Source organism: Cyprinodon tularosa, unplaced genomic scaffold (assembly GCF_016077235.1).
Source record: "Cyprinodon tularosa strain WSP-4 unplaced genomic scaffold, ASM1607723v1 ctg453, whole genome shotgun sequence".
NCBI classification, from domain to species: domain Eukaryota; kingdom Metazoa; phylum Chordata; class Actinopteri; order Cyprinodontiformes; family Cyprinodontidae; genus Cyprinodon; species Cyprinodon tularosa.
This window is the reverse complement of record NW_024039178.1, coordinates 205,184-230,700: the sequence shown is the minus strand read 5'-3', so window position 1 is coordinate 230,700 and position 25,517 is coordinate 205,184. Positions and strand designations below refer to the sequence as shown.

General features: G+C 42.0%; 1 protein-coding gene across 1 annotated transcript in view; it reads right to left on the bottom strand.

Annotated features, from left to right (window-relative positions):
• adamts2 (ADAM metallopeptidase with thrombospondin type 1 motif, 2) overlaps positions 1 to 25,517 on the bottom strand; it is a 47,417-nt gene that overhangs the window by 5,351 nt on the left and 16,549 nt on the right. The window contains exons 5-23 of the mRNA XM_038300711.1: positions 21,464 to 21,547; positions 20,987 to 21,070; positions 20,561 to 20,714; positions 19,422 to 19,527; positions 19,176 to 19,319; positions 18,961 to 19,093; positions 10,472 to 10,585; positions 10,060 to 10,205; positions 9,893 to 9,982; positions 9,734 to 9,816; positions 8,854 to 8,987; positions 8,322 to 8,445; positions 3,055 to 3,135; positions 2,812 to 2,975; positions 2,571 to 2,730; positions 2,362 to 2,494; positions 2,065 to 2,275; positions 364 to 493; positions 209 to 283 (exon numbers count right to left, since the gene is read on the bottom strand). Of these exons, the coding sequence (XP_038156639.1) occupies positions 209 to 283; positions 364 to 493; positions 2,065 to 2,275; positions 2,362 to 2,494; positions 2,571 to 2,730; positions 2,812 to 2,975; positions 3,055 to 3,135; positions 8,322 to 8,445; positions 8,854 to 8,987; positions 9,734 to 9,816; positions 9,893 to 9,982; positions 10,060 to 10,205; positions 10,472 to 10,585; positions 18,961 to 19,093; positions 19,176 to 19,319; positions 19,422 to 19,527; positions 20,561 to 20,714; positions 20,987 to 21,070; positions 21,464 to 21,547 (2,350 nt within the window). The remainder of the gene's footprint in view (positions 1 to 208; positions 284 to 363; positions 494 to 2,064; positions 2,276 to 2,361; positions 2,495 to 2,570; positions 2,731 to 2,811; positions 2,976 to 3,054; positions 3,136 to 8,321; positions 8,446 to 8,853; positions 8,988 to 9,733; positions 9,817 to 9,892; positions 9,983 to 10,059; positions 10,206 to 10,471; positions 10,586 to 18,960; positions 19,094 to 19,175; positions 19,320 to 19,421; positions 19,528 to 20,560; positions 20,715 to 20,986; positions 21,071 to 21,463; positions 21,548 to 25,517) is intronic.

Here is a 25,517-nt window from a genome sequence, read left to right as displayed (position 1 = left end):
CCAGAAAAATCTATTCAGGTCAAAGTGACAGATCCAAACTCTGACTCCTAAAATTAATATTCAAATGCTTCAAAAGTCCAATTGGTTGTTTAATGGATCTGAATGGTTTTGTTGTTGGCTTATGGAGCCAGTAAGATTAGTGCAATGTTAAAACTGGTCAGAACTTTTTCTTAGAAATAAAACAGAAGAAGGAAGCTGGAAGTTTTACTGGGAGACAACTGTGGAGCCGGGAAGTTTGGGTTGGATCTAGAAAGCCACAGGATGATGGCGCTCTTCTGATCTCCTGTGAAAGAAACACGGTGACAGAGTTAAAGCTTTCCCGCTGGCTCCTGTAAATAAATGTACTCATTGGTGGATACCCACCGCTGCAGGGCGGAGCCTGACAAAAGCGTGTTTCTATTGGCTGAGAATCACTGCAGTTTCCAGTTAATCCCTCAGGATTTAAACAGGCAACCTGACGCTCTTGAGTCCCGTTTCCACAAGAGACTGAACACTGAACACAGAAATGGAATAATTAGACTGTGAATGGACTACCTGGCTACACCTAATACACCTCCAGAAATAGTCTAAGGAAATCGTCAATTGGAATTGGGGGATATCAAATAACAAGCTTAAAGTCGTAGGGAAATCATATTTAAATGTCAAATCCTTAAAAATTTATATAAATGTACTCTTTATCAGATGATATTGTCCCAAAATTTAGAAAATTCCTGAACACCTAAATTCGGCCAATCATATATCAACGGTCATCTGTCAATCACATTTTTTTGGTCATAGCATCTTGATTCATATGTTGCAGCTAATATACGCAACGGTTGAAATAAGAAATAAGAGTAATTTATTCTTCATTACTATTGAGTTTAAGTCCCAGCGTTCACGGGGATGGACGTCTGTGTCTGGCGTAGAGCTAACATGTTCAACAGGGAATTTAAGACTGGCCATAAAAGAAGGAAGAGGTTCTACACCACGTAGTTGGAGGTATTTATGATTACTAATTAGATTGTAACAACGATAATAATAAATATTATATTTAATTTTACAGAACTTAAGTAAAACCACAGGCCTTTACTGACGGCTGTATTCCTAAAATTAACAGTTAGCGCTCTGGTTTCCAAGAATCATCAAAGTAAAATAAGATACAATGAAGGTAAAAAACTCTATCTGTTTGCCATGGTATATGCTTACCGTATCAAGCTTGTATATTTATGAGCAACATAAAATTAAATACTGTGGAAATTTGGAGGACAACATCATGACTGGTCTTTCTTTGCTCATTTCTTACCTTTCCAAATCGTGGAAAGGTAAGAAATGAGCAAAGAAAGTTTTTGTAGTGTGTTAGTATATTTCTTTAACCTCAAACAAGGTTTGAGGTTAAAGGTCCTTAGCTGGGCTGTATTAGAAGCGCTCCTCCACAGTCATCCTGACATAGCCCTGTTGAGCCATAAGGGGATGATGCTCTGCATAGAAGATATGTCTGCTGGTATTTCTGACAATCCAAGTGTTAGCATGCACACAGAGAGTTCTCTCTCTCTATGTCATATCTGTGCTTCTTACTCATCACAGTGCCAGATGATGCAGAAAGAACATCATCTTCAGGTGTAGGTTTGATAAATCCCATTGTAGCTGATAAGTCATTATTATTTACATATTCTCCTCTCAGTGTTTTACACATTTTGATGATGAACATATGTTACCTATATTCATGAAAGCAAATATCCCGACTGTTCCTGCTATTGTGTCTATTGTCACAGATGTGCCATAGCTGCATCTACTGTAGGTAGTAGTTAAGCTTTTTGTACTAAAAATGTTTCCACGTGTATTTTTTACAGGCAAACCTATAGTAAAGCACCGCCTTTTCTGTTAGACCTGAAATACAAAACAAAGGTGATGGAAAATAAGCTTGAAGATAAAGTGAGTTCAGATCTACAGGAGAGAAGATGGAGGCCGTAAAGGGTGGGAAAAAAATGCTTTAGTCTTATGAAGGAAAGAAGGAAGCTGGAGAGAATCAGATCCGGCATGTTGCACCACTCATTTATGCCCAGATGCCTGCAGCCATGTTCTTACAGGGGTCCAGGGTCCAGTTCTCCAGGATGCAGGGCAGGGGAACCTGTTGCATGTCTGTTTGGACTCTGGCCGGTTGTCACCACACAGTTTGCTGTTCACTGAGCTCTGCTGCTTCCCACTGCTAGACTCTTGCTGGCAGCTCACCCAGCGCCGCTGCCACCCAGTCAGACCACAGGAGGCGCTGCAGGCTTCCCATTCTCCAGTCACCCACCTGGTGGTTGGAAAAGAGTCAGATCAGTAAAGAAATGTGACTCTAGAGTAATCCTGATGGTCTCTATGGCAGTCTGTGTTGGTTACCGTGGAGATCTGCAGGTTTCAGTATTGCACTTGCGGCTGATGGGTCGAGGTTTGTTGATGTGGGAGCAGAATATCCTCTCAACCATTTTCCCATCAACCTTCCTTCTGCAGCCAAACCTGGTATATTGGGTCCCTGCAACACAGTTTGACGCCGAGTTAAACAGAAGAGGAAGAAAATTAGAGAAAAGAGAAAATTAGCTGGGACGTACCTCCACCACAGGGTTTGGAACAGTGGGACCACCTCTTCAGAGCCCATTCATAGACAAGACCTTCTTCTTGAACCAGGTTCGACTCAAGAGAAGAACGAATATGATCCTGAATGATGTACTTATAAGACACCGTCACCTTGGAGTCTAGGTGGGAACGTACCTGACAAGGGAGGACAGGGTTAGCTACAGACCTTCTATCCAGAGAAATTCACAAACTGTGTCTTCTCCCCTGGTGACTGACCATTAGTATGACCCCATACTTTAGTGGCCCAGTGGTCTGGAGGGTCTCCTGCTCACCAGTCTTATTGTATTTCCAGACCACACCCTTTTCAATCACCACCCGGCTTTCAGGAATCTCGTGTTCATCATTGAGGAAGAAACTATCCGTCTCCAGGTTCTTTACAGCTGCAACATAAAACTCTGTGTCTAGTTTGTTATGGAAGCAACAATTGAGACAAGATCTTAGTTTCCTTAGTCGTCTCACCAAGAACATGAGGAGTCCCTTTGAACTCCTGGATCACAAGATGTCTGGCTCCTTTGGGAATCTCCAACATTTTCAAGTAACCTAAAGCAGATGATCAGTTATCAGCAATTATTCAGACATGAAACCAACCAAGATTCCGTCATAACATTATGACCACTGACTGGATTTAAGCTCTCAATGTTTCTACAAGTTCCATTTGTAATCTTCAGAATATTGCAAAAATTAGAAATATCTTGTCCAGGGGTGATGCTGAGAAATGAGTCCATGCATTTGTTACTTCAAGGCTACTTCACAAGCCCTAAATAACCAAGCTCCATCTGATATCAGAGATCTGATTGAGATCTTATTTTCCTAACAGAGCACTTTGCTTTCAATCCGCAGGTTTACTGGTGGTTCCTAGAATTTCTGAAAGTAGATTTGGAGGCAGACTTTTTAGTTATCAGACTCCTCTCCTGTGGAATGAACTACCAGTTTTAGTCTGTGAGGCAGACACCCTTTCTACTTTTAAGACAATGCTTATAACTTACACTTAGGCCTTGTCTGGTTCAACTTAGAAGCTGAACTAAAAATTCAAGCAGAAATGGAGAAAAAAAGTAGAATGAAGCAGAGTGAGGAAAATACACTATATTGCCAAAAGCATTTGCTCACCTGCCTTGACTCACATATGAGCTTAAGTGACATCCCGTTCCTAATCCATAGGGTTCAATATGACGTCGGTCCACCCTTTGCAGCTAGAACAGCTTCAACTCTTCTGGGAAGGCTGTCCACAAGGTTTAGGAGTGTGTTTATGGGAATTTTTGACCATTCTTCCAGAAGCGCATTTGTGAGGTCGCACACTGATGTTGGACGAGAAGGCCTGGCTCTCAGTCTCCGCTCTAATTCATCCCAAAGGTGTTCTATCGGGTTGAGGTCAGGACTCTGTGCAGGCCAGTCAAGTTCATCCACACCAGACTCTGTCATCCATGTCTTTATGGACCTTGCTTTGTGCACTGGTGCACAGTCATGTTGGAAGAGGAAGGGGCCAGCTCCAAACTGTTCCCACAAAGTTGGGAGCATGGAATTGTCCAAAATGTCTTGGTATGCTGAAGCATTCAGAGTTCCTTTCACTGGAACTAAGGGGCCAAGCCCAGCTCCTGAAAAACAACCTCACACCATAATCCCCCCTCCACCAAACTTTACACTTGGCACAATGCAGTCAGACAAGTACCGTTCTCCTGGCAACCGCCAAACCCAGACCCGTCCATCAGATTGCCAGATGGAGAAGCGCGATTCGTCACTCCAGAGAACGCGTCTCCACTGCTCTAGAGTCCAGTGGCGGCGTGCTTTACACCACCGCATCCGACGCTTTGCATTGCACTTGGTGATGTATGGCTTGGATGAAGCTGCTCGCCCATGGAAACCCATTCCATGAAGCTCTCTGCGCACTGTTCTTGAGCTAATCTGAAGGCCACATGAAGTTTGGAGGTCTGTAGTGATTGACTCTGCAGAAAGTTGGCGACCTCTTCGCACTATGCGCGTCAGCATCCGCTGACCCCGCTCCGTCAGTTTACGTGGCCTACCTCTTCGTGGCTGAGTTGCTGTCGTTCCCAAACACTTCCATTTTCTTATAATACAGCTGACAGTTGACTGTGGAATATTTAGGAGCGAGGAAATTTCACGACTGGATTTGTTGCACAGGTGGCATCCTATCACAGTTCCACGCTGGAATTCACTGAGCTCCTGAGAGCGACCCATTCTTTCACAAATGTTTGTAAAAACAGTCTGCATGCCTAGGTGCTTGAATTTATACACCTGTGGCCATGGAAGTGATTGGAACACCTGATTCCAATAATTTGGATGGGTGAGCAAATACTTTTGGCAATATAGTGTAGGTCCTTCTGTCCTCCAGCAGCCCAAGCCCTTAGCAGCATTAGAATCAACACTAGGGGGCCACCAGAAGAAAAGGATAACGCTCAATAAACTACACTTGAATCTGATTTTTAAGCCAGTTAATTCCAGTCCTAATTCCTTGACCTGCTTATTTTCCTTACAGTGGAAGCTTTGTGACATATTTTTTTTTATATAAAAAAAAATCTCTTGCTTTACTTTCCTCTCATTTCTTGTTGCTTTTGATCTTGCTAATCTGCTTCATCCATTTGAATCTGCGCCTCACAGACCCTTCAGATCAATCTGACAAATGACGAATTTAAAAATAAACACTGCTTGGCCATGGGGCAGGCCTTTGCCACCTAGAGAATAGCCCATTGGAGACCAGAATGAAACAACGTGGACATGCATACTCATTTGGCCATCACTAGGTAGGCTTAGACAGCTTTATGAACGAGAAAGTCCCTAGAACAATTTCCTTTGAACATAGTTCAAACCAGTGTTGCTTTTGTCAACGATGACAAGATTATTTGGTTGATTCTCCTTTTTTCATCACGATAACGAAAACTGACGAGCTAAATGTGGATCTTTGATGACAAAAACATGACTAGTCATGGGTTTGAGTTTTCGTCAACGAGACGAGACTAAATACAAAACTTTGCATGGATTATCTCAGATTCTGCTCCACACTAATAGTTAACTCTCAGCAGTATGGCTCTTCCTGCTTTCGCAACTTAATAAACTATATGGTGGATCATCCTCTGTCAAGCGTAAGAAAAAATCCTTTTTTCTAACTATCAAGATTTAATTTCTTCCAGCTCACAAGAGGTGATACTAAACATTCTTCAATTTCTACCAAAAGGAATCCCTAAATTATACCCAAAGGAAATATTTCATTGCATACTGTTTATTTTTGGATAAAGAGCAAGGTGAAAAGGTGCATAGATCTTTGGATTTCTTTATCATAGTTCTCGTTTCTATCTATTTAAATGTGATGTAAATGTTTCCTTGTATTGTCATTAAAACATTTTCTATGTTTTCTTTGAATATGTCAACATATTAGTTAGCATATTAATTCATTTTAGGTCTGGATTGCTATGGCATTACAAGGCAAATATGTAGGTTCTCTCTGTAGTTTTTTATATCAATACCCTGTGAATTTAAATCTACTTTGTACCCTGAGCAGTGGTAACAAAGAGGTAAATTCTCAGAAATAAAGCCAGAAGGGGTTTGTTCTTTGCTTTTTTTGAGCAATTAAGATTTTATTTATCTGTTTGTAATGCATAATTCAGAGTAGATCAGGAAGTGTTTGCTTTTGAATGGAAACCTTGTATGTCTAAAAACACTCTTTTACTGTACATTGTCTTCGCTTGTCTGTCTGCTATATTAACCAATATGATGTGTTGAACTAGATCTGCTATTTTCACAACTTTTGTAATACAATTTTTCTTTGTAGGGCATAAATTCATAAAAAGAGTTTATTTGAATTCTACAGATCAAAGTTTTTCTGCCCAACAGCAACGATGAACCGCATGGCAGCATTCTATACCCACACTGTAAAAACGACAACTCAAAATTGTTCACCTTACTAAGATTTTTGCATTCACTGACAATAAAATTGCCAGTTGGAACTTGAACTGTCTTTTGTGAGCCAGTTGAACTCACTTTCATAAGTTTGTGATGAAAAGTTAATCTTATTCTATAAATTAAGTTGAGTTTACTTTGAAGTTGTAGTTGACACCCAGTCCGAGCGAGGTCAACTTATCTGCGCATGCTCATTTCAAATTTGTCATGGCAACCGGCTGCTACAGGGTTTCCATGGATTTTCCCAGGAGCTCCCTTCTAAAGTTTGCATCAGCCTTCTGGTCACTCTGCTGGCGGTAACTTTCCCTGAGGACTCTTCCAAGAGAAGACTAGGGCACTGGTTTCCTGTCATCTCTGGCAATATTGCATTATGTGTAAGGTTTTAACAGGAGTTGGAAAGTAAAAAAATATATGCTGAAACCTGATTTGCTTTAAGCATAAGATTACTTGTTTACATTGCTTTTTTACATTGTGGAATTGTAAACCTGTTTTTGCAAAAGTGGTTCAAATAAACATGCAAAATTTAACTGGTTTACTGTCACGGCTGCTCAGTGGCGCAGTGGGTAGCACTGCTCCCTTGCAGCAAGAAGGTTTTGGGTTCAATTCCTGGCCTGGGGTCTTTCTGCATGGAGTTTGCATGTTTGCATGTCTCTTCGGGTACTCCAGCTTCCTCCCACAGTCCAAAAACATGACCGTTAGGTTGATTGGCTTCTCTAAATTGTGTGAGTGTGTGCATGGGTGTGTACCTTGCCCATTGACTGCTGGAGCGACCCCACTCGGCACAAGCGTGTAAGAAAATGGATTGATGGTTTACTGTCAGTGGATGATTTAATGGGGGGGGTTAAACTCAAAAATATAAGTTATTACAGGGGATTGTAATCTGAATTTAAAATAACTTTTTACAGATAATCTGAACTTAAAATAATAAGTTTTTACAGACTTGAAAGTTCCAATAACTTGAATTAAAAAAACTTAGTTGGCAGAACTTGAAAAACTTAGCTGACACAACTTAATAAGTGTAGTTCTACAAAACTTAAAAAAATAAGTTGATGCCTTCAACTCAAAAATTCTGTGCAGTCGGTTGCCTTGAAATTTTGAGTTGAACTAACTTTTTCTTTTCTTACAGTGCAGCAATTGCAGTATCTAGGCAAGAGCTGTCAGCCTGGTTAAAAAATCTGGTTGTTATTCTCCCCTGTGGGAGATTCAGGCATTCAGCAGTGCTAATCTTGACCTCCTGATCTTGACCTATCTCGTTCCTGTTTTCTCCTGCCTGCCTCAGTCCGGCTGTATACTCCTGTTAGCGTCTGAGCTATGGACATCAAGCTCCTTCCTTACCTCCTGACAGTCTGTTTGCCTCTGTTCCTTTCTATATCGTTCTGTCAAATCATGAATATCTAAAATCTGGACCTCGGATCAGCACCGGTTCGTGTGCCTCCTTTTACTGATTCTCTTGTCTGGATTTCAGCCAGTCCAACACTGATCCCTTCCCACTGATTCTGGAACTCAGGCAATTATCAAATGGGGGGTGTGTACTGTAGCACTCAGGGTCCATTATTATCGACTCAGGAGCTGATATAAAGCTCACGGATAAACTGCTTGCTGGAAACCTGATTATTGAACTTGTTCCTGCTTCCAGACCGCATTGGATTGTAGCTCTGTAGGATTTTTTTAGTGGACACTTCTTAAAGGTCCTTTCCCCCTGCCGAGTGAGGATTTTACTCTAAACTGCAGAGATGAAGAAGCTGGAGGTCTGCTAATGGTCTTAATGTTATGGCTGATGGATGTGCAAACAAGTGAGTTTGGTTTAGCTGTAGAACCTGGTCTCTTGGTACTTCGGGTAAAGTTCCCTTTCACAACCCTGCAGCTGGAGTCATCTCCTCCACAGACTCCACATTGGTCCTCCCGTTGTTCAGAGGCGATCTGCCCGTCACATCCTACATGCTACAGGAGGGGGAGAGCAGGGAAAGGAACAAAAGGGAACAGATTACTGGTACAGGACCTAAGACCTTACATCTACATAGTTGAACTGATTCACCTTTAAGTCAGTAAAAGAACTAAATCACACAGAAAAAACAACCAATTTTGATAAAGAAACCAGAACCCAGAATCCTTAATATCAATGTATTAAAGCACAATTTTCTTTCTACATTTTCCTCCTTAATTTTCCTCCCTGCAGCCAGGAAGGGCCAACTGGTGTTAAAAATATGCTTTCTGTAAGCTAGTCGTAACGAGTTGCTGTAGCCTTTGATGAGGAAGCAGCCAAGGGACTCATCCTCATCATCACTTGCTAAATTACAAACAAAACTGCAGGATGTTAGTGACACTTGGAAACCAAAGTACAATAAAGACCTCACACTCTCCTCGGACGCAGATGCTGTAGGCGTCGTTATAGGAACACAGCGTCCCATCATGCACCATTCTGTTCATGGACACCACGGCGCCCGTCTCCTTAGACTGACAGTAGAGACGACAGCGCTCATCCTCTGCACACAGAGAAAGACACAGAGACAGAGAGAGAGGGACAGAGAGGGACAGAGAGACATCTGGGCTCAGACAGATTTCAGGTGGAATTTTTTAAACTTGACTATAAAAAGGTTTGGGGACTAAATTATTCTCAGATGATGAAGAGTTAAAGGGAGGAAAGGCTCCAGCTTTCTTTCCAACTACAGATTCCTGCCTGATGACTTTAACATGTGAACGCCCCCACCACACACACACACACACTGACACAATTACTTTCCTATTTTTACAAGGACTTTGAATCGACTTCCACACATTTTCCATTCATCTTTGTGACTGAACCCAGTCCTTAACTCAGCCAAACCCCGACCCAGACCTGCGGTCCTCACAAGATAGGTTTATGTTGAAAAACTGGCCTCACACAGTAGCAAAGGCCAGAGCAACCACAAACACACACAGGATGTCTTTGGGGCTTTTCCAGGACCTCCTGTTACATAACGCATTCCAAGGACATAAAACCAAAACCATATGAACCTGAACCCGTCCTAGTGTGGCCAGGTCCACAGCGTTCCACAGTATCTGTGCACCGTCCCCACAAATCAAAGCAGATTACTCTTCAGAAATACATCCTCCCTTTCAGAGCTAAACCCAGAAGGATACTGTCTGTGATTCAGTCACTGCCTTCAGCAGCCAGAAGTGACTTTGTTTTAGTCTTTCTATGTTAACTGTCATGATGTCTGGAGAAGTGTGTGCCTTGGTGTGTATTTACGGTCAGGATGCTCATAAGGAAGCCAGTGATGCTTCATTCCTGCATGTTCCAAAAACGGATTCCAGGCTTTACACTGATCCTCCCTGAAACAGAACCAGACATCAGATTTACTGACCCAAAGTCAGCCAGAGGACAGAACCAGACAGCAGATTTACTGACCTGAAGTCAGTCAGGGGGGGGCAGTCCTCTTGGCTGCACAGCTGGAACTCATAGCTGTTCCCGTAGCAGGTGCGCCCTCCGTTGGCTGGACTAAGAACAGGAAAGGTAAGTGCTTCTGATTGGTGCAGCTGATGTGTGACATCACTGCCGATCCGCAGTTCACTCACGGCGGGTTATCGCACTGTCTGGTGCGGAAACGGACCCCACCCCCGCAGGTCCGGGAGCAGCTGCCGAATGGACTCCATCTTCCCCAGTTTCCATGTTGCTTCAGCAGGTTAGGGGTCAGCTTGATGCAGAAACCCTTGAAGCAGTGCTGCAACCACAGACAGTTGCCTTGGTAACACAGTTCAGACCAGTCTAACTCTGTGGTTAGACTCTGGAAACACATTCTGCTGCTGCACTCATTAAGCCTTCAGACCAGTTAGGTCATACTGGGCTCTTTATTCATTCTTTATCTTAACAGTCTTCCTGGCTGAAAACCAACTTTCATTGTCAGAAATGAAGGGTTTCTGTTAGATCCTAATGCTAAAATTTGACTTCAAACATTAAATTAGTTGAGGTAAAGAACCACCGTCTTACCTTCCCCGGTCCACACTTGGTCCCATCCAGAGGCGGACCCTTTTTGGTCTTACAGAACAACGGGTTGTAGTAGTCGCTGCACCACAGCTGTTTGCAGGGGTCAGGGGTCATGTACTGGGGTCAGAAAAAAACATTCAACGATCATTTAGTGAAAGAAATCTTTGGCTAAGGACATTTATTGATCCGGTCACAGGAGAACTGGAACATTTAAACGTTTTTGTGTTGTTAAATCTGGTCGAAGCAGAACTCTTTCCAGATGGGATGAGAAAAGCAAACTGATGAAAGCCAGACATGTGGGGAGATAAACACGAAGTGGAAAACATTAACTGAAACACGACTTCAATGAGTTTCCTAATGTTTTTTTGGATGAGTCCAGATGTTCATCAAATCAAGCAGCAACATTCGCACCTCAATAATCAGATTAATCAGCTCTGATCGGCTTGCAGCTCCGAGCAGAGGAACCGATCTGTGACTTTTCTGCATGGCTTTGGTTTCCTGGAGTTTCACTCACATTTGAAAACACATTTCAACTCAGTGATGTCCGAGTGAGCCTCCTTTTCCACAGATCCCTCAAACTGCTGAAGTGTGTATGTCTATTGCCAGTACATTAACATATCCAGTCATTTTAAATCTGCTAGAAACTGGAATATTATACAGGGTTTCTGACGTTAAAGGAATGGAAGGATGTTTTGCTCAGATCCAAGTCCACATTCAAGCTTCTAATGTCTAAAAGTGTAGCCTATTTGATAAAACCAACCTAGATCAAATTTTGTTTATTTCTTGGTAAAAGTATCAGATTTTAGCCTTTCACACTGAATACGACTCAGATATGAGTCGCATACAGAAGTGTCAGTCAGTAAGGAAGTATAAATACTTTTTTACTCAGATTTTCAGGTATCTGTATTTATCAGTACTCAGCATTTTACTTTTCTAAAAAAAATCTACTTTTACTCACCACATTCGAACACAAATATATGTAAAATAATAACTACAAATATTGATAACAATGTTAGCAGCAAATAGGAGGAAAACCAAGAAGCTATCTTGTTAAAAACCTGTTTGTTATGGATGAACACTGTAAAAGTGAAGCTATCAGTCACTATCAATTGCTGTCAGCCAAGCTTTTAGTCGATATAAGGGGGGCTAACAGTCACTATCAGTGAGGCTATCAGTCACTATCAGTGAGGCTATCAGTCACTATCAGTGAGGCTAACAGTCACTATCAGTGAGGCTATCAGTCATTATCAGTGAGGCTATCAGTCACTATCAGTGAGGCTATCAGTCACTATCAGTGAGGCTAACAGTCACTATCAGTGAGGCTATCAGTCACTATCAGTGAGGCTATCAGTCACTATCAGTGAGGCTAACAGTCACTATCAGTGAGGCTATCAGTCATTATCAGTGAGGCTATCAGTCACTATCAGTGAGGCTATCAGTCACTATCAGTGAGGCTAACAGTCACTATCAGTGAGGCTATCAGTCACTATCAGTGAGGCTATCAGTCACTATCAGTGAGGCTAACAGTCACTATCAGTGAGGCTAACAGTCACTATCAGTGAGGCTATCAGTCGCTATCAATCGCTATCATTGAAGCTATAAGCAGCTATCGGTGAGGCTATCAGTCACTATCAGTGAGGCTAACAGTCACTATCAGTGAGGCTATCAGTCACTATCAGTGAGGCTAACAGTCACTATCAGTGAGGCTAACAGTCACTATCAGTGAGGCTATCAGTCACTATCCGTGAGGCTATCAGTCACTATCAGTGAGGCTATCAGTCACTATCAGTGAGGCTAACAGTCACTATCAGTGAGGCTATCAGTCACTATCAGTGAGGCTATCAGTCACTATCAGTGAGGCTAACAGTCACTATCAGTGAGGCTATCAGTCGCTATCAATCGCTATCATTGAAGCTATAAGCAGCTATCGGTGAGGCTAACAGTCACTATCAGCGAGGCTATCAGTCACTATCAGTTGCTATCAGTGAGGCTATCAGTGAAGCTATCAGTCACTATCAGTGAGGCTAACAGTCACTATCCGTGAGGCTATCAGTCACTATCAGTGAGGCTATCAGTCACTATCAGTGAGGCTAACAGTCACTATCAGTGAGGCTATCAGTCACTATCAGTGAGGCTATCAGTCACTATCAGTGAGGCTAACAGTCACTATCAGTGAGGCTATCAGTCGCTATCAATCGCTATCATTGAAGCTATAAGCAGCTATCGGTGAGGCTAACAGTCACTATCAGCGAGGCTATCAGTCACTATCAGTTGCTATCAGTGAGGCTATCAGTGAAGCTATCAGTCACTATCAGTGAGGCTAACAGTCACTATCAGTGAGGCTATCAGTCGCTATCATTGAAGCTATAAGCAGCTATCAGTGAGGCTATACGTCACTATCAGTGAGGCTATCAGTCATTATCAGTGAGGCTAACAGTCACTATCAGTGAGGCTATCAGTCGCTATCAATCGCTATCATTGAAGCTATAAGCAGATATCAGTGAGGCTAACAGTCACTATCAGCGTGGCTATCAGTTGCTATCAGTGAGGCTATCAGTCGCTATCAATCGCTTTCATTGAAGCTATAAGCAGCTATCAGTGAGGCTATCAGTTGCTATTAGTGAGGCTATCACTGAGGCTATCAGTCACTATCAGTTGCTATCAGTGAGGCTATCAGTGAGGCTATCAGTCGCTATCAATCGCTTTCATTGAAGCTATAAGCAGCTATCAGTGAGGCTATCAGTCACTGTCAGTTGCTATCAGTGAGGCTATCAGTCGCTATCAATCGCTATCATTGAAGCTATAAGCAGCTATCAGTGAGGCTATCAGTCACTATCAGTGAGGCTATCAATCACTATCAGTGAGGCTAACAGTCACTATCAGTGAGGCTATCAGTCGCTATCAATCGCTATCATTGAAGCTATAAGCAGCTATCAGTGAGGCTAACAGTCACTATCAGCGAGGCTATCAGTCACTATCAGTTGCTATCAGTGAGGCTATCAATCGCTATCATTGAAGCTATAAGCAGCTATCAGTGAGGCTAACAGTCACTATCAGCGAGGCTATCAGTCACTATCAGTTGCTATCAGTGAGGCTATCAGTGAAGCTATCAGTGAGGCTATCAGTCACTATCAGTTGCTATCAGTGAGGCTATCAGTGAGTCTATCAATCGCTATCATTGAAGCTATAAGCAGCTATCAGTGAGGCTAACAGTCACTATCAGCGAGGCTATCAGTCACTATCAGTTGCTATCAGCCAGGCTTTCAGTCACAATCAGTTAGGCCAGTGGCGGATCTAGGGGGTGGCTACTTGGGCTGCAGCCCCAGATGTTTCCCCAAGAGCCCCGGATCTCGCTTCTGAGTAGAGGTGGGCGGATCGATCCCAGGATCGATACTATCGATACCAACGCTGGTATTTATATTGAACAATATTCGTTTAACAAGATCGATACTTTTTATCCTCTCTCGCGCGCGCTGACTGCTGCGGAGTCACCAGTTTCCCCATATGTGTAACAGCACTTTGCTCCCCCTCCCCTCTCCTACAGTCACATGGCTCAGCGGCGCCAGCCAATCAGCGCGCAGGCTTAGCTTGGCCTGCCCACTCAGCACTACGTCACACAGACAACCGCGCTGCCGGTTGCTGGGTGAGTGCTCACTCAGACTTGGATGGAGAGAGAGACCAAAGACCCGCCTCCAGCCTCAGACAGACATCTTTGACCCAAGCGTTTCAGTCCTCCAGAGAATATCCAGGTAGATAACAGTGGTCATCGTCTGCAGCACTTCATTATACATCATATATTACTCAGAAAGTGTAGTTAAGACCTTGAAAAAACCCAGTACATTTATCCCATTAAAAATTGTTAGCTAAAATAAGCTAACATTAGATAATCTCTTATTTATTCCACGATTGAGAACTTTATAGAAAAAAAGCAACAGGCAAGTGGAGCTTAAATGTAAAAAGTATCGGTATCGGTATCGATATCGGCGATACTGACCCAGTATTTACTTGGTATCGGATCGATTAAAAAATCCCGGTATCGCCCACCTCTACTTCTGAGCTTATCAGAGTAAAATGTGCAGTACTGGAATTCACCAGAGAGTGGCAGCATGTGCAGGAAAGTAGCCTGTAGCATTCTTGTGCAGAAGAAGTCCCCAAGTTGTTGTTAAACAGACTGATGTCCCAGATAGAGCCCTGAAAGGGTCTAGTTTTACCAACCCGCACCCGCCCGAACCCGTTAGGATGACTACCGAACCCGACCCGTCACCCGCGGATATCTTCAATTCAAAACCGAACCCGACCCGACCCGTTGATATTTAACCCGCAACCCGACCCGTTAACACATCAAGTAATAGGCTACAGTACGCTGCGCTGCAGAGCAGCGCCATTAACACTGCAGCAGACGTGAATGCACTGACTGTGGCCTTTTTGGAGGGAAGCCCACACTGCCGGCAGGGCTTTAAGCTACAACAAGGGTGACCCCAGTGCCTGATTAATATAACATTTCTGATGTCCATAACAACACACACGCATAACAAAAAAAAATCACCAACTACCCGCCCGCACTAAAAAAATATCCGCCCGACCCCGCGTACCCGTTTATTTTTATTTATGTATTTTACACCCGCAAAAGAGCATTTTAGCGGGTGACCGCGGGTACCTGACCCGTTGCAAGACTCTAGTCCCAGGTATGTGAAGCTCTGACTGACTTCCAGACGTTCTTTGTCCTGGAGTTGTATAAAATTCTGTTCCCCTTGTGTCGGGAGCGCGCATTGAAGCCAGAGAGGCGAACATGGCGGATGGGACTATTTTCATTCATGTCAATGTTGTAACATCCAGTTTAATCAGCAGCTGTTGTCTATAAAATTGTAAAATAAATAAATAGACGAGGTCCTTTTAAGCTGTTTTGTGTTATTTTTAAACGCCAAGAGAATCTGTCTTTTTCCAACTTCTGTCAGTTAAGCCTGACAGAAATAAAAGTCAGAAGTATTTATCATTTTTCACTGCTGATATAAGAGGACGGAAACTGGCTGATAGCAGGACACAAAAATTAAGATTTCCAGAAAAGATTAGAGAGTAGACTTTCTGGTAAATCCCGTTCTAATGTAAAATATGACACATTACTGGATTAAAGACATTTCAAACATAACATTTTTTGAGAATTTGGAAACAGTTGCTGTTTATTTCCTAAACATATGGGAGGAGGAGAGGAGATAATGGATATTTCAGCTGCCTGGAATATTCCATCCTCCTCCATAACATGGGAAGGAATTAATTCACCTACAAATCTTTAACTGTGTTTATTCCTCCCATCATCAACAACAAATCCTGTGGATTTGGTGACATTAAATCATTATTTGCCAAAGTTATGAGAGGGAAATCGTATATTTTAGCCACCTGATATAATCCATTTACCCTTTGATGATCTTTATGTAATTTCTTTTCTGTTTAAATGTTTATCTAACAATTTACAAATATATTTCAAAAGAAAAGTTCAAACCAAAACAGCTGGACTTTGTTTTCCATCCAGAGAGCTTTCTCAATTCAAAATGTCTGAAGTAATGCTATTCCAGACATTTTGAATTGAGAATTTACATATTTTAATTAACTATTTAAGATTTCAAAATATAAAATAATAAATGTTTCAAACATAATATAGAAAAATAATGACAGTTTCAAAATTCACAGGATTTGTTTAATTTTTCCCATGTTATGGGGGAGCAGATTATATCAGGTGGCTAAAATATATGATTTCCCCTTCATAACTTTAGCAAATAATGATCAAATGTCTCCACAGAGCATGTTGTTGAAGAAAGAAATAAACACATTTAAAAACTTGCAGGTAAATTAATTTCTTCCCATGTTATGGAGCTGGAATTGTTATGTGTGATAGCATGTAGTATACTAGAAATTTCTTTAATCCAGTAATCTGTCATATTTTACATTAGAACGGGATTTAGCAGAAAGTCTACACGCTCATCTTCACCATCGGGGCTAAGCCCCTGATCTCCAAGAATCCTAGATCCTCCCCTGAGTTAGGCTATCAGTTGCTATCAGTGAGGCTATCAGTTGCTATCAGTGAAGCTAACAGTCACTATCAATTGCTACCAGCCTGGCTTACAGTCGCTATCAGTTAGACTATCCGTCACTATCAGTGAGGCTATTAGTTGCTATCAGTGAAGCTAACAGTCACTATCAGATGCTATCAGCCAGGCTTTCAGTCGCTATCAGTGAGGCTATCAGTGAAGCTGTCAGTCACTATCAGTGAGGTTAGCCTGTTCACACCTATGGTAATGCTACCTAAAGGTTTACTATGACAGCATTCTAAGCATATAGACTGAGCTGATGCTAAAAATTTGATAACTCTGTTCATTACTCTGTTTACTCTGTTCATTACTAGTAGTGTAAATGTTCCACTGGAAGCCAGGTCAAATGTTAATTTGGGTTTTAAATGTTTTCTGACAGAACAGGCATTAGTGTCTCACTAAAAGTATTCTGGGTCAATTTCCTTTAGAGAGAACAAACTGACTCTATTTCTGTCCCCTAAATATTTAATTTTTCAGTGGAATAAATATTGAATTGCCAAATAACATAATCAATGGTTAAGGTATTGAGCTGTACTGTAGAAGGTTCTGGGTTCGATTCCTGGCCCAGGGTCTTTCTGCATGAGTGGGTTCTCTCTGGGTACTTGAGCTTCCTCCCACAGTCCAAAAACATGACTCAATTTCTGATATGTGATTTTAGGACAAAACTGGACCCACTCAATACACCATGAGTTTCTACCAATGCGGTTGAGGTTGAGAGGTTGAGCCCAATTTCAAAGATCAGGTCAGAACCAATCTAAAAACTACAGATGTAACACAAGACTATCTTTGTAAAAAAAGAAAAGCTCTGACAGTGGCCAGCTGATAAGACTTTAACGATATAATCAGCTCTTTCTGGACTTAATAATGGGCATCCTTTAAACATTGCTCTGTTGCAGATGAAATCTGACTGTTATGGTTACAGAAAAGCACTCTTGCATTATGGGGCTCCGCTGCAGACCGGAGAGTACTGTGCCCTACCAGAACAAGGCTGAATTTTGCCCTGTGTGGGACAGTGTGTGTGGCCAGGCTAGAGGAGAAATACCCTGTTCTGTCTGCATAGAACTGATGCTTTCAAGTTAAGTTTTCAAAGTTATTTCATTTACGGCCATAATTCCTTTTAGTTTCTACTTTTAAAAATTAAGTACACAGTAGTACAAGTACCTTCATATTTTTACTTCGGTATATTAGTTTAGCTGATACTTCTACTGTTCTTTCATACAAGTATCTGTACTTAAAGTAAATATGTGAGGACCTTTGAGCCTCTGGTGACATATGTGCAAATGGATCAGATCTGGGTAGGGCTGGGTATTGTTCAAAAATCTTCGGTTCCGGTACCGATACCGATACCTTCACTTCGATACCGGTTCCTGAACGATACTTTTTTCGATACCAGTTTTATAATATCAATTCGAAGAAAAAGAAAATTACACAACATAAAAAAGTACAAATCTTGAGTTTTATTTTAAGCTCTGATTTTTCCATTTACATTTTTCCTCTTACATAAAAAAAAAAAAAAAATCGGTGTCTAATATTCACTGTTACATTGTGAGGACCTTTTTACTTAGCAGTTTTCCTTTAGAAAAATTACCATGTCTGACAAACAAGCCCGTTGAATGGGATCCTATTGACAGCGCTCCGCTGGTAGGTGGGGGTCTGAGCGGCTCCGACAGAAATATTGGAAGGCAGGATGAACTGACTGCACTGATTAAGTTTTCAGGTGGATTTTCCCACTTAAAAACATAATAAAACTACTTTATTCCCACTGATCACAGCAAATATAGCTGCAAGGCAAATAAAGGATAGAGTAGCTCCGCCCAACGCGCGTCAGAGCCACTTTTCGACCGCGCAGCCAGAGCAGCAAAGCTTCTTCAGCCGCGCATCAGAACTAACTGGTACAAGCAGCAAAAAAGGAAGCAGCAGACGTGATTTTGCTTCTTTTGCTGCGTCTGGTGTGAAAGCAGCATTATTCACTCCGCTCTGGCTTTGCTCTGCCCACGGGCTGCTGAGAGGAGGATGGTGGCGCTGGCTGTGGTCCGCTCTTCTTGCAGTCAAACACCGAGCAACTTTCCGCTCTTAAATTGTTTCCGTGCACGATGTATTGCATTGCGCACTATTAGCATCAGTGTTACATGAACCCTGGCTGTAGGCGTGACCACCTGTGTATTTTTCCTAGATGACGCAATCACGTTAAGTGTTACAGCCAATCACCGAAACTTGGTACCGAAAGACGAGGCGTGTTTCGATACTCTTTAGAACGAAAGCATTTCGGTCGGTACCATAAAAGAACCGAAGTTCGGTACCCAGCCCTAGATCTGGGTCTGATCAATCTGTGAACCCTGCCAAACATTTCTGATCAATCGGCCTTATACCGTATCAGAACTTCCTCTGCAGAAAAAACGGAGGACTTACTGCAGTACACAGGCTGAATCCCGGCCCAAAGTCGAAGCGACACTGTTGGTCCATGGAGTACTGAAAGCCCGGTAGCTGAGGCTGGGTGGGCCACTCATGGTTAAAGGGATCATCTCGTAGACAGTCGTAGGTGCTGCAGGCAAACAAACCACCTATGGCTAAAGAGCATCACTCTACCATAAGCACAGAGAGGATGCATCTGTGCTGCTACTTACTGCAGGAACCTCTGAAGCTCCCTCCAGCTGCAGCTAGACCAGTGGTAACGGTAGAAAGATGCCTGGACCCTTGGAGACATTATGCTGCCCAGAGGGACATCATCAAAGCAGTCATTCATCTCACCGTCATGCTCCATACCCAACCTGGAGACCCACAGGAAGACCCACCATGAGAGTTTTTCCCTGAACAAGTTGTTCGCTGTACCAGATCCACCAGCGTGGATCAGGTTGTGTTCAGGGACTCACACATGTCCCGTCTCGTGTGCAGCCACAAAAGCCGAGGAGAAGCCATCCTCCAGAACCAGAACACAGCTCCGATGCAACTGACACATTCCTGTAACTGGAGCATATCCTGCAACACAGACAGACCTCAGAGATTAGCTACTTCAGAAGCAACTCCACATTAAGTACTTATGGTAGTATTTACATAAATGAAAAAAAAAAAAAATTACTTGATGAGTATTGGCAGTACATCTGTAGATATAAAAACAGCAAAACATCACTTTGCCCAGAGGAATGGATGAAGGTAAAATCAGAAACCTCTAGTGGGAATATAACAGACTAGAATAGAATAGAACAGAATAATTGCCTTTTTATCTCTGCTTCTTTTTGTATGTTTGCTTCTGTCTCCTTGAACCCCAGTCGGCCTGGGCAGATGGCCGCTCACACTGAGTCTGGTTCTGCTGGAGGTTTCTTCCTGTTAAAGGGGAGTTTTTCCTCTCAACTGTCGCTACAAGCATGCTTAGTGTGAGGGATTGCATTTGAGTCAATGAGTCGATGCAATTAAGTGGTTTTCCTTAGACAGAAAACTTTGAATCAATTTGACAGTATGATCTGGTCAATTTTAAAGCGCCTTTAGATGACATGTGTTGTGAATCGGGGCTATATAAATAAACTGAATTGAACAGAGTAGAATAGAATAGAACAAAATAGAATGGCTACAGAATGTTATGACAGCACACTCTGGTTGATGGGAGCAGAGAGCATGAGGTCTAACAGCAGCTGGGAGGAAGGGTCTACCAAGGCCCTTTTTGTGCCTATGAGGAGCAACAGTTTATAATTAAATGTCTCAGGATGTCCATTGGACACAGGTCCACGGGACATCCTTGGACAGAGCTGATCCTCCTGATGATCTTCTCCCTCCTCTTCCTCTCAGCTGCTCCTGCAACATCCCACCATAAAAGATGCTATAGTGCAGTCCAACAGACCTCTTTCCTCCCAGCAGGTAAAGTCTGCTCTGATGCTCCTGTGAAGAGCATCAATGTTCTGGTTCCGATCCTGTTTATAGTTCTGGTTACCATGTAGTTTGTTAGAAGGGTTTTTCCTAGTATCGGTAGTACAGTAGGTGGTACAGTACAGCGGTAGTACAGTAGGTGGTACTTTACCCTGCATGCCTGTGGGGCCAAACTCCTGCCTGGTCAGATAGATGGTGTGGTCATGGTGCTCAGCATGACTCTGCTCCCTCTGCTGGAGATATGACCATCCACAAACGTTCTCCAGGCTCTTCTGAGGGTTCCCAACTGAGATCAGCTCCTGGGACTGTTGGAAAGAAGAAAAAAAAAAGCTCAATGTTTGGCAGGTTTCTCTACTTTGAGTTCAGTTCTTCCTGCCTGAGAGGTTTATCAGTCAGAGGTCTAGCAAAAAAAGTTTTACTGACTGTGGAAAAATGACCAAAAGTTAGGGAGAGGAATACAGTCACTAAAACCAGGATTGACCACGGGGAAATCTGCACCTAATCCCTAATGGGTTTTTACTGCTGTAGATAGAATCAACTTCCTGTTAGCATCTGCTACATAAAAGGAAAAACAGACCTTGGATGCAGAGAGCATGATGATTCTGGCCACAACAATGTTGATGTTGGCCCCCAGGGTGTGGTCCTGGTAGATCTCATTAACCTGAAAGAGACAAACCACCCAGTATGGATCTTTAGAAAACAATGAGGTGATAGTAGCATAAGACCTTCTGACCTTCAGCTCATTGGCACAGAAACATGCTTCAGAGAAGCCTGGTCACTTCCTGACAAATTATTTTCTTTGACTCAAAACTTCCAAACTAAATAATTCAGACTTTGATAACAACAAAAGATCCAACAGTAGCAGAGTGCTCCTAAAAACTAAAGGAACAGAAAGATCAGGTTGACCTGAAATCAGAAAGATTTGATCCAAATTTCTTTCCTTATGTTCTGTTAACACAGACCCAGCAACTGATGTCTTTAGTATTCATCCGCCAAAAGCCCCTAAGACACATTTATCAGTTTATGAATGAAGGATTTATCTTTTATTACTTACAATGTTCATCAGGGTCAGGAGATACTTCAGAATGTGGTCTCGGCCATGGAACAGAACCAGAGAATAATCCACAGCCAACAGAACCTGAATGAGAAAGAGGTCAGGAGAGTTGATCCTTGCCTGTCCAGTCAGACAGCTGGTTATTAAAATGCTTTAGGAAGAGCAAAGGAACAATTTAGAATAGAATTAACAAACTCATCTCATCCTTAAAGGTCAGCATCGGATAACAGAAATGTTCCCAGTCCAGGTTCTGTTGGTTCCAGAACCGAATAGCATTGTAACTAAACTCTGACAAACTAAAACCAGAAGCATTTAAAGCACCTTATTAAAAGAGCCTTAACCGATGCTGGCACGGTTCTGAGGTTCTGTTTGATTGAGCTGATTCTAGAATAGAGTACTTTAGCTCCACAGTGAATCAGGGTTTATTTTTTCTGATTTTTCTTGCCTCTGATCTTGAATGTTGTGAAAATGGAAGGATTTTAACTAATATTTTTTTCTCTTTGGATACTTGTTATGTTGCGTAACCACAGCAAGTTGAATTTTTTCACCCAAGAGCAGCTAATCAACATCGGCTGAAATAATACAACAACAACTTCCACAAATACCAGCTGAAAGTTGAAAAGGAGGTGCTGTGGATGCAGAGAACATGCAAGGAGATGTAATCCCTCACACCAAGTACGCTTGTAGCAACAGTGGAGAGGAAAATTCCCTCTCTACAGAAAGAAGCCTCCAGCACAACCAGGCTATGTGTGAGCAAGCATATGTCGAGGCAGTCTGGGGTTTAAGGACATAGAAGTAGAATATAGAAAAAAACAGAGATACAAAAGACATCTGTCAACCAGCTCCATAGGTGTCCCTTCCAGGGAAAACACACAGCCAGGCAGAAGAGCTCCGAGACAGATCCCATGTCAGAGGATGAAAGAGAGCACATACAGTTAGTCACAGTAAGAGAAACAGGAAAAAACTGAAAACCAGGCAAAGCTCCAACATCTATATACAAAGGTGTTAATGGAGGCAGCACAGCAGAAATTTCTCTCAGGGATGGTGTCACGGCCAAACAGGAACAGACCAGATGAAGCTACTATGATGAGAAAAAGCAAAGAGAGCATAATGTTAGAGATTGAACTAACAAATACTGCAGAATGGAAGAATAGAGATAAAATGAAGCAGAATGATAAAAAGCTGTCCCTATGTCCTCCAGCAGTCTAAGCCTATAGTAGCATAACTATAGAGATAGCTCAGGATAACCCGAGACTCTAACCTTTAAGAAAAAGGAAAGGTTTAAGCCTTGCCTTAAAAATAGAAAGCTTGACGGACTAAAACTGGTAGTTGGTTTCACAGGAGAGGAGCCTAATAACTAAAAGATCTGCCTCCCATTCTACTTTTAGAAATTCTAGGAAGCACTAGTAAACCTGCAGATTGAGAGCGAAGTGCTCTGTTAGGAACATAAGGAACAATCAGATCTCTGATATCAGATGGAGCTCGGCCATTTAAGGCTTTATATGTAAGACGAAGGATTTTAAATTCTATTCTGGATTTAAAACGAAACCAGTGAAGAGAAGCTAGGATAGGAGGAATATGATATCTGTTATTAATTTTCGTCAGAGCTCTGGCTGCAGCATTTTGGATCAGCTGGAGGCTTTAACAGTTTTTAATGATGAAGACCTCTCAGTCTTCATCATCACTTTCTCAGCAGAGCAAGACACCTCTTGCAACCGAGTTAACCCATTCTCAATGGTTTGAAATATTTCATCCCTTTTGTAAAGCCATTAATGTTGATCATTCAAGTAGTCCAAACTTCATTGCTTAGCTGTAGTAGCCAAACAAAAACCATATGTTCCCAGCTCTTAGAAACTTCTTGATTGTTATGAAATCACTTAAGCACCAGTTTGACACTGCTTTAAACAACTTTTCAATTTGCAATCAGTCTGCAGGCCATAAAAGGTGCCATGTTGTGAATAGGAGTTTGTGTGCGAGGTGTAACTGTAGCTGGAAGGGCTCAAGTTACAGATGGAATTTGGGCAACTATGATTGATCAAGAGGTAAATCATGAACTTTCACTTAGAGAGGCTGGACAAAGAGTCCAAGCTGTTCTCAATAGAAACTGAGTTGCATTTATTGTTAGAGTTTTTCAACTGAGTAACAGTTAATGTTGCAACAAAATACATACTAGGGCATTAACTAAAAAGTCAACTTGTCAAATAGTGGACTTAATTAGGCTGAGTTGACGCACATCTGGACAACTTGAAAGTTGCAACCAACCCAGCAGATGTGGGCTTGCATAGCGGTGTGCTTGTGGCGTTTAAAACCGGCCTCTCATTAGCTCATTCTATGAGCTTAGCAGAACACACTATAGTTGGTGATAAACGCTGGATGAGACCTACCTGATATAACCATGGGCATATGGCCACTATAACAGTTCTGGGACAGAGGCTGCTGCTATTTCCAATGATGGCGTCCTCTGACATATTCCAGCGATTGGAATATGACAGAGAGTACGGAGAGCCTCATTGCAATTCCTTAACACCATGCCTGACAGGCTTTCCCGCCTAAGAAATAGGGCTGTTGAGGCCTGGCATTATCACTATGATAATCTGGGATTATATTCCAACACTCTCGTGTAGTGAACAAATGGTCTGTGATGCACCCTAGGATGATTGTGCAACTTCTTCCTCCATGCTCTCCATCCTATAGAGGAATTCTTCAGTGCATGGTAAATGATCATGGTCGATATGAGCAGATGCCTTTGCTCAATGCAATGACTGCTGCTGCCCAAGATACAGATGCAGAGGCATGTCAAGGATGGTCGGTAGAAAATGTTCCCTTGGTGCATCATGAGGGAAAATATTGAGTGCGAGAGAAAGAAAGAGGAGGGAGAGACTTTTTAACTCCCCATGTCATGGTATTCACGCCATTAAAAATTGTTGTTGTTTGACAGCCCTAGTATTTTCTGTTGGAATTTCATTTGTTAGCTGAAATCTGAACAAATAAGAACGATCAATAAAATTTGTATCACAGCATATCTGATATTTTTTGTAAAAAGGCACATTTGACTACAAATGACGCTAACATGTAAACTGCGTACAGTCATTTGCTAAAATAACCAGCAATGCCGCAATGATTATCATTGAGTGCAGTATTTCGCCTTTTGCTGCCGCTTGTGTAGTGAATGATTTTGAAGCACTGTTTGCTGTTGAGGGTAAAATGTGCTTTTGGTCGATATTTTACATGATCTTGTCACGTTAGAGCCTTTTGCAAAATAAATGTGCCATTTTGACCATTGGTGCCACTGTTTAGGACTCTGTGTTAACTGTCTTGAAAAATGGATTTTGAGTTGACTGCTATGTCAAACCAGTCAGTAAGAACCGCAACTACTAGATTGTGGACCTCCTGATATTAAAGAATTACAATAGTCAAGCCTTGAAGTAACAAATCCATGGACTAGTTTCTTAGCATCACCCCTGGAAATAATATTTCAAATTGTTGCAATGTTCCCAAAGATGAGAGAAGGACCTGTTCAAAAATAACACCAAAATGTTTCACTTTATTGTCTGAGCTCAATTTAATCCCATCCAAATGAAGTGACTGACTAATCAGCTTCGACTTAAAAGACTCTGGTCTAAAGACTATAATAGATATAGCTGAGTATAATCAGCATAACAGTGGTAATTAATCCCATGAAAGGGGAACAGGCCCTAGCACTAAACCATGTGATACACCACAGGTAACCCTAGAGCATGAAGATTAATCATTAATGTGAACAAACTGAAATCAGTCAGATAAATCCGATTTAAACCAGCCTAATCCTGTTCCATTAATTTCTACCAAAAAAAAAAAAAAAAAAAGTATTTCTAAAAGGACATCAACTGGATTAATTGCAGCACTAAGATCTAATAGGAACACTACAGATACAAGTCCATTGTCTGAGGCCATGAAAATATTATTAGTGACTTTCAACAGAGCTGTTTTAGTGCTATGATTGTCATGGTTTTGGTTCTGCTTACGTTTTAAGCACAGTTTTCATTGGTTTTATTTTCATTATGTGTTTTTCTGG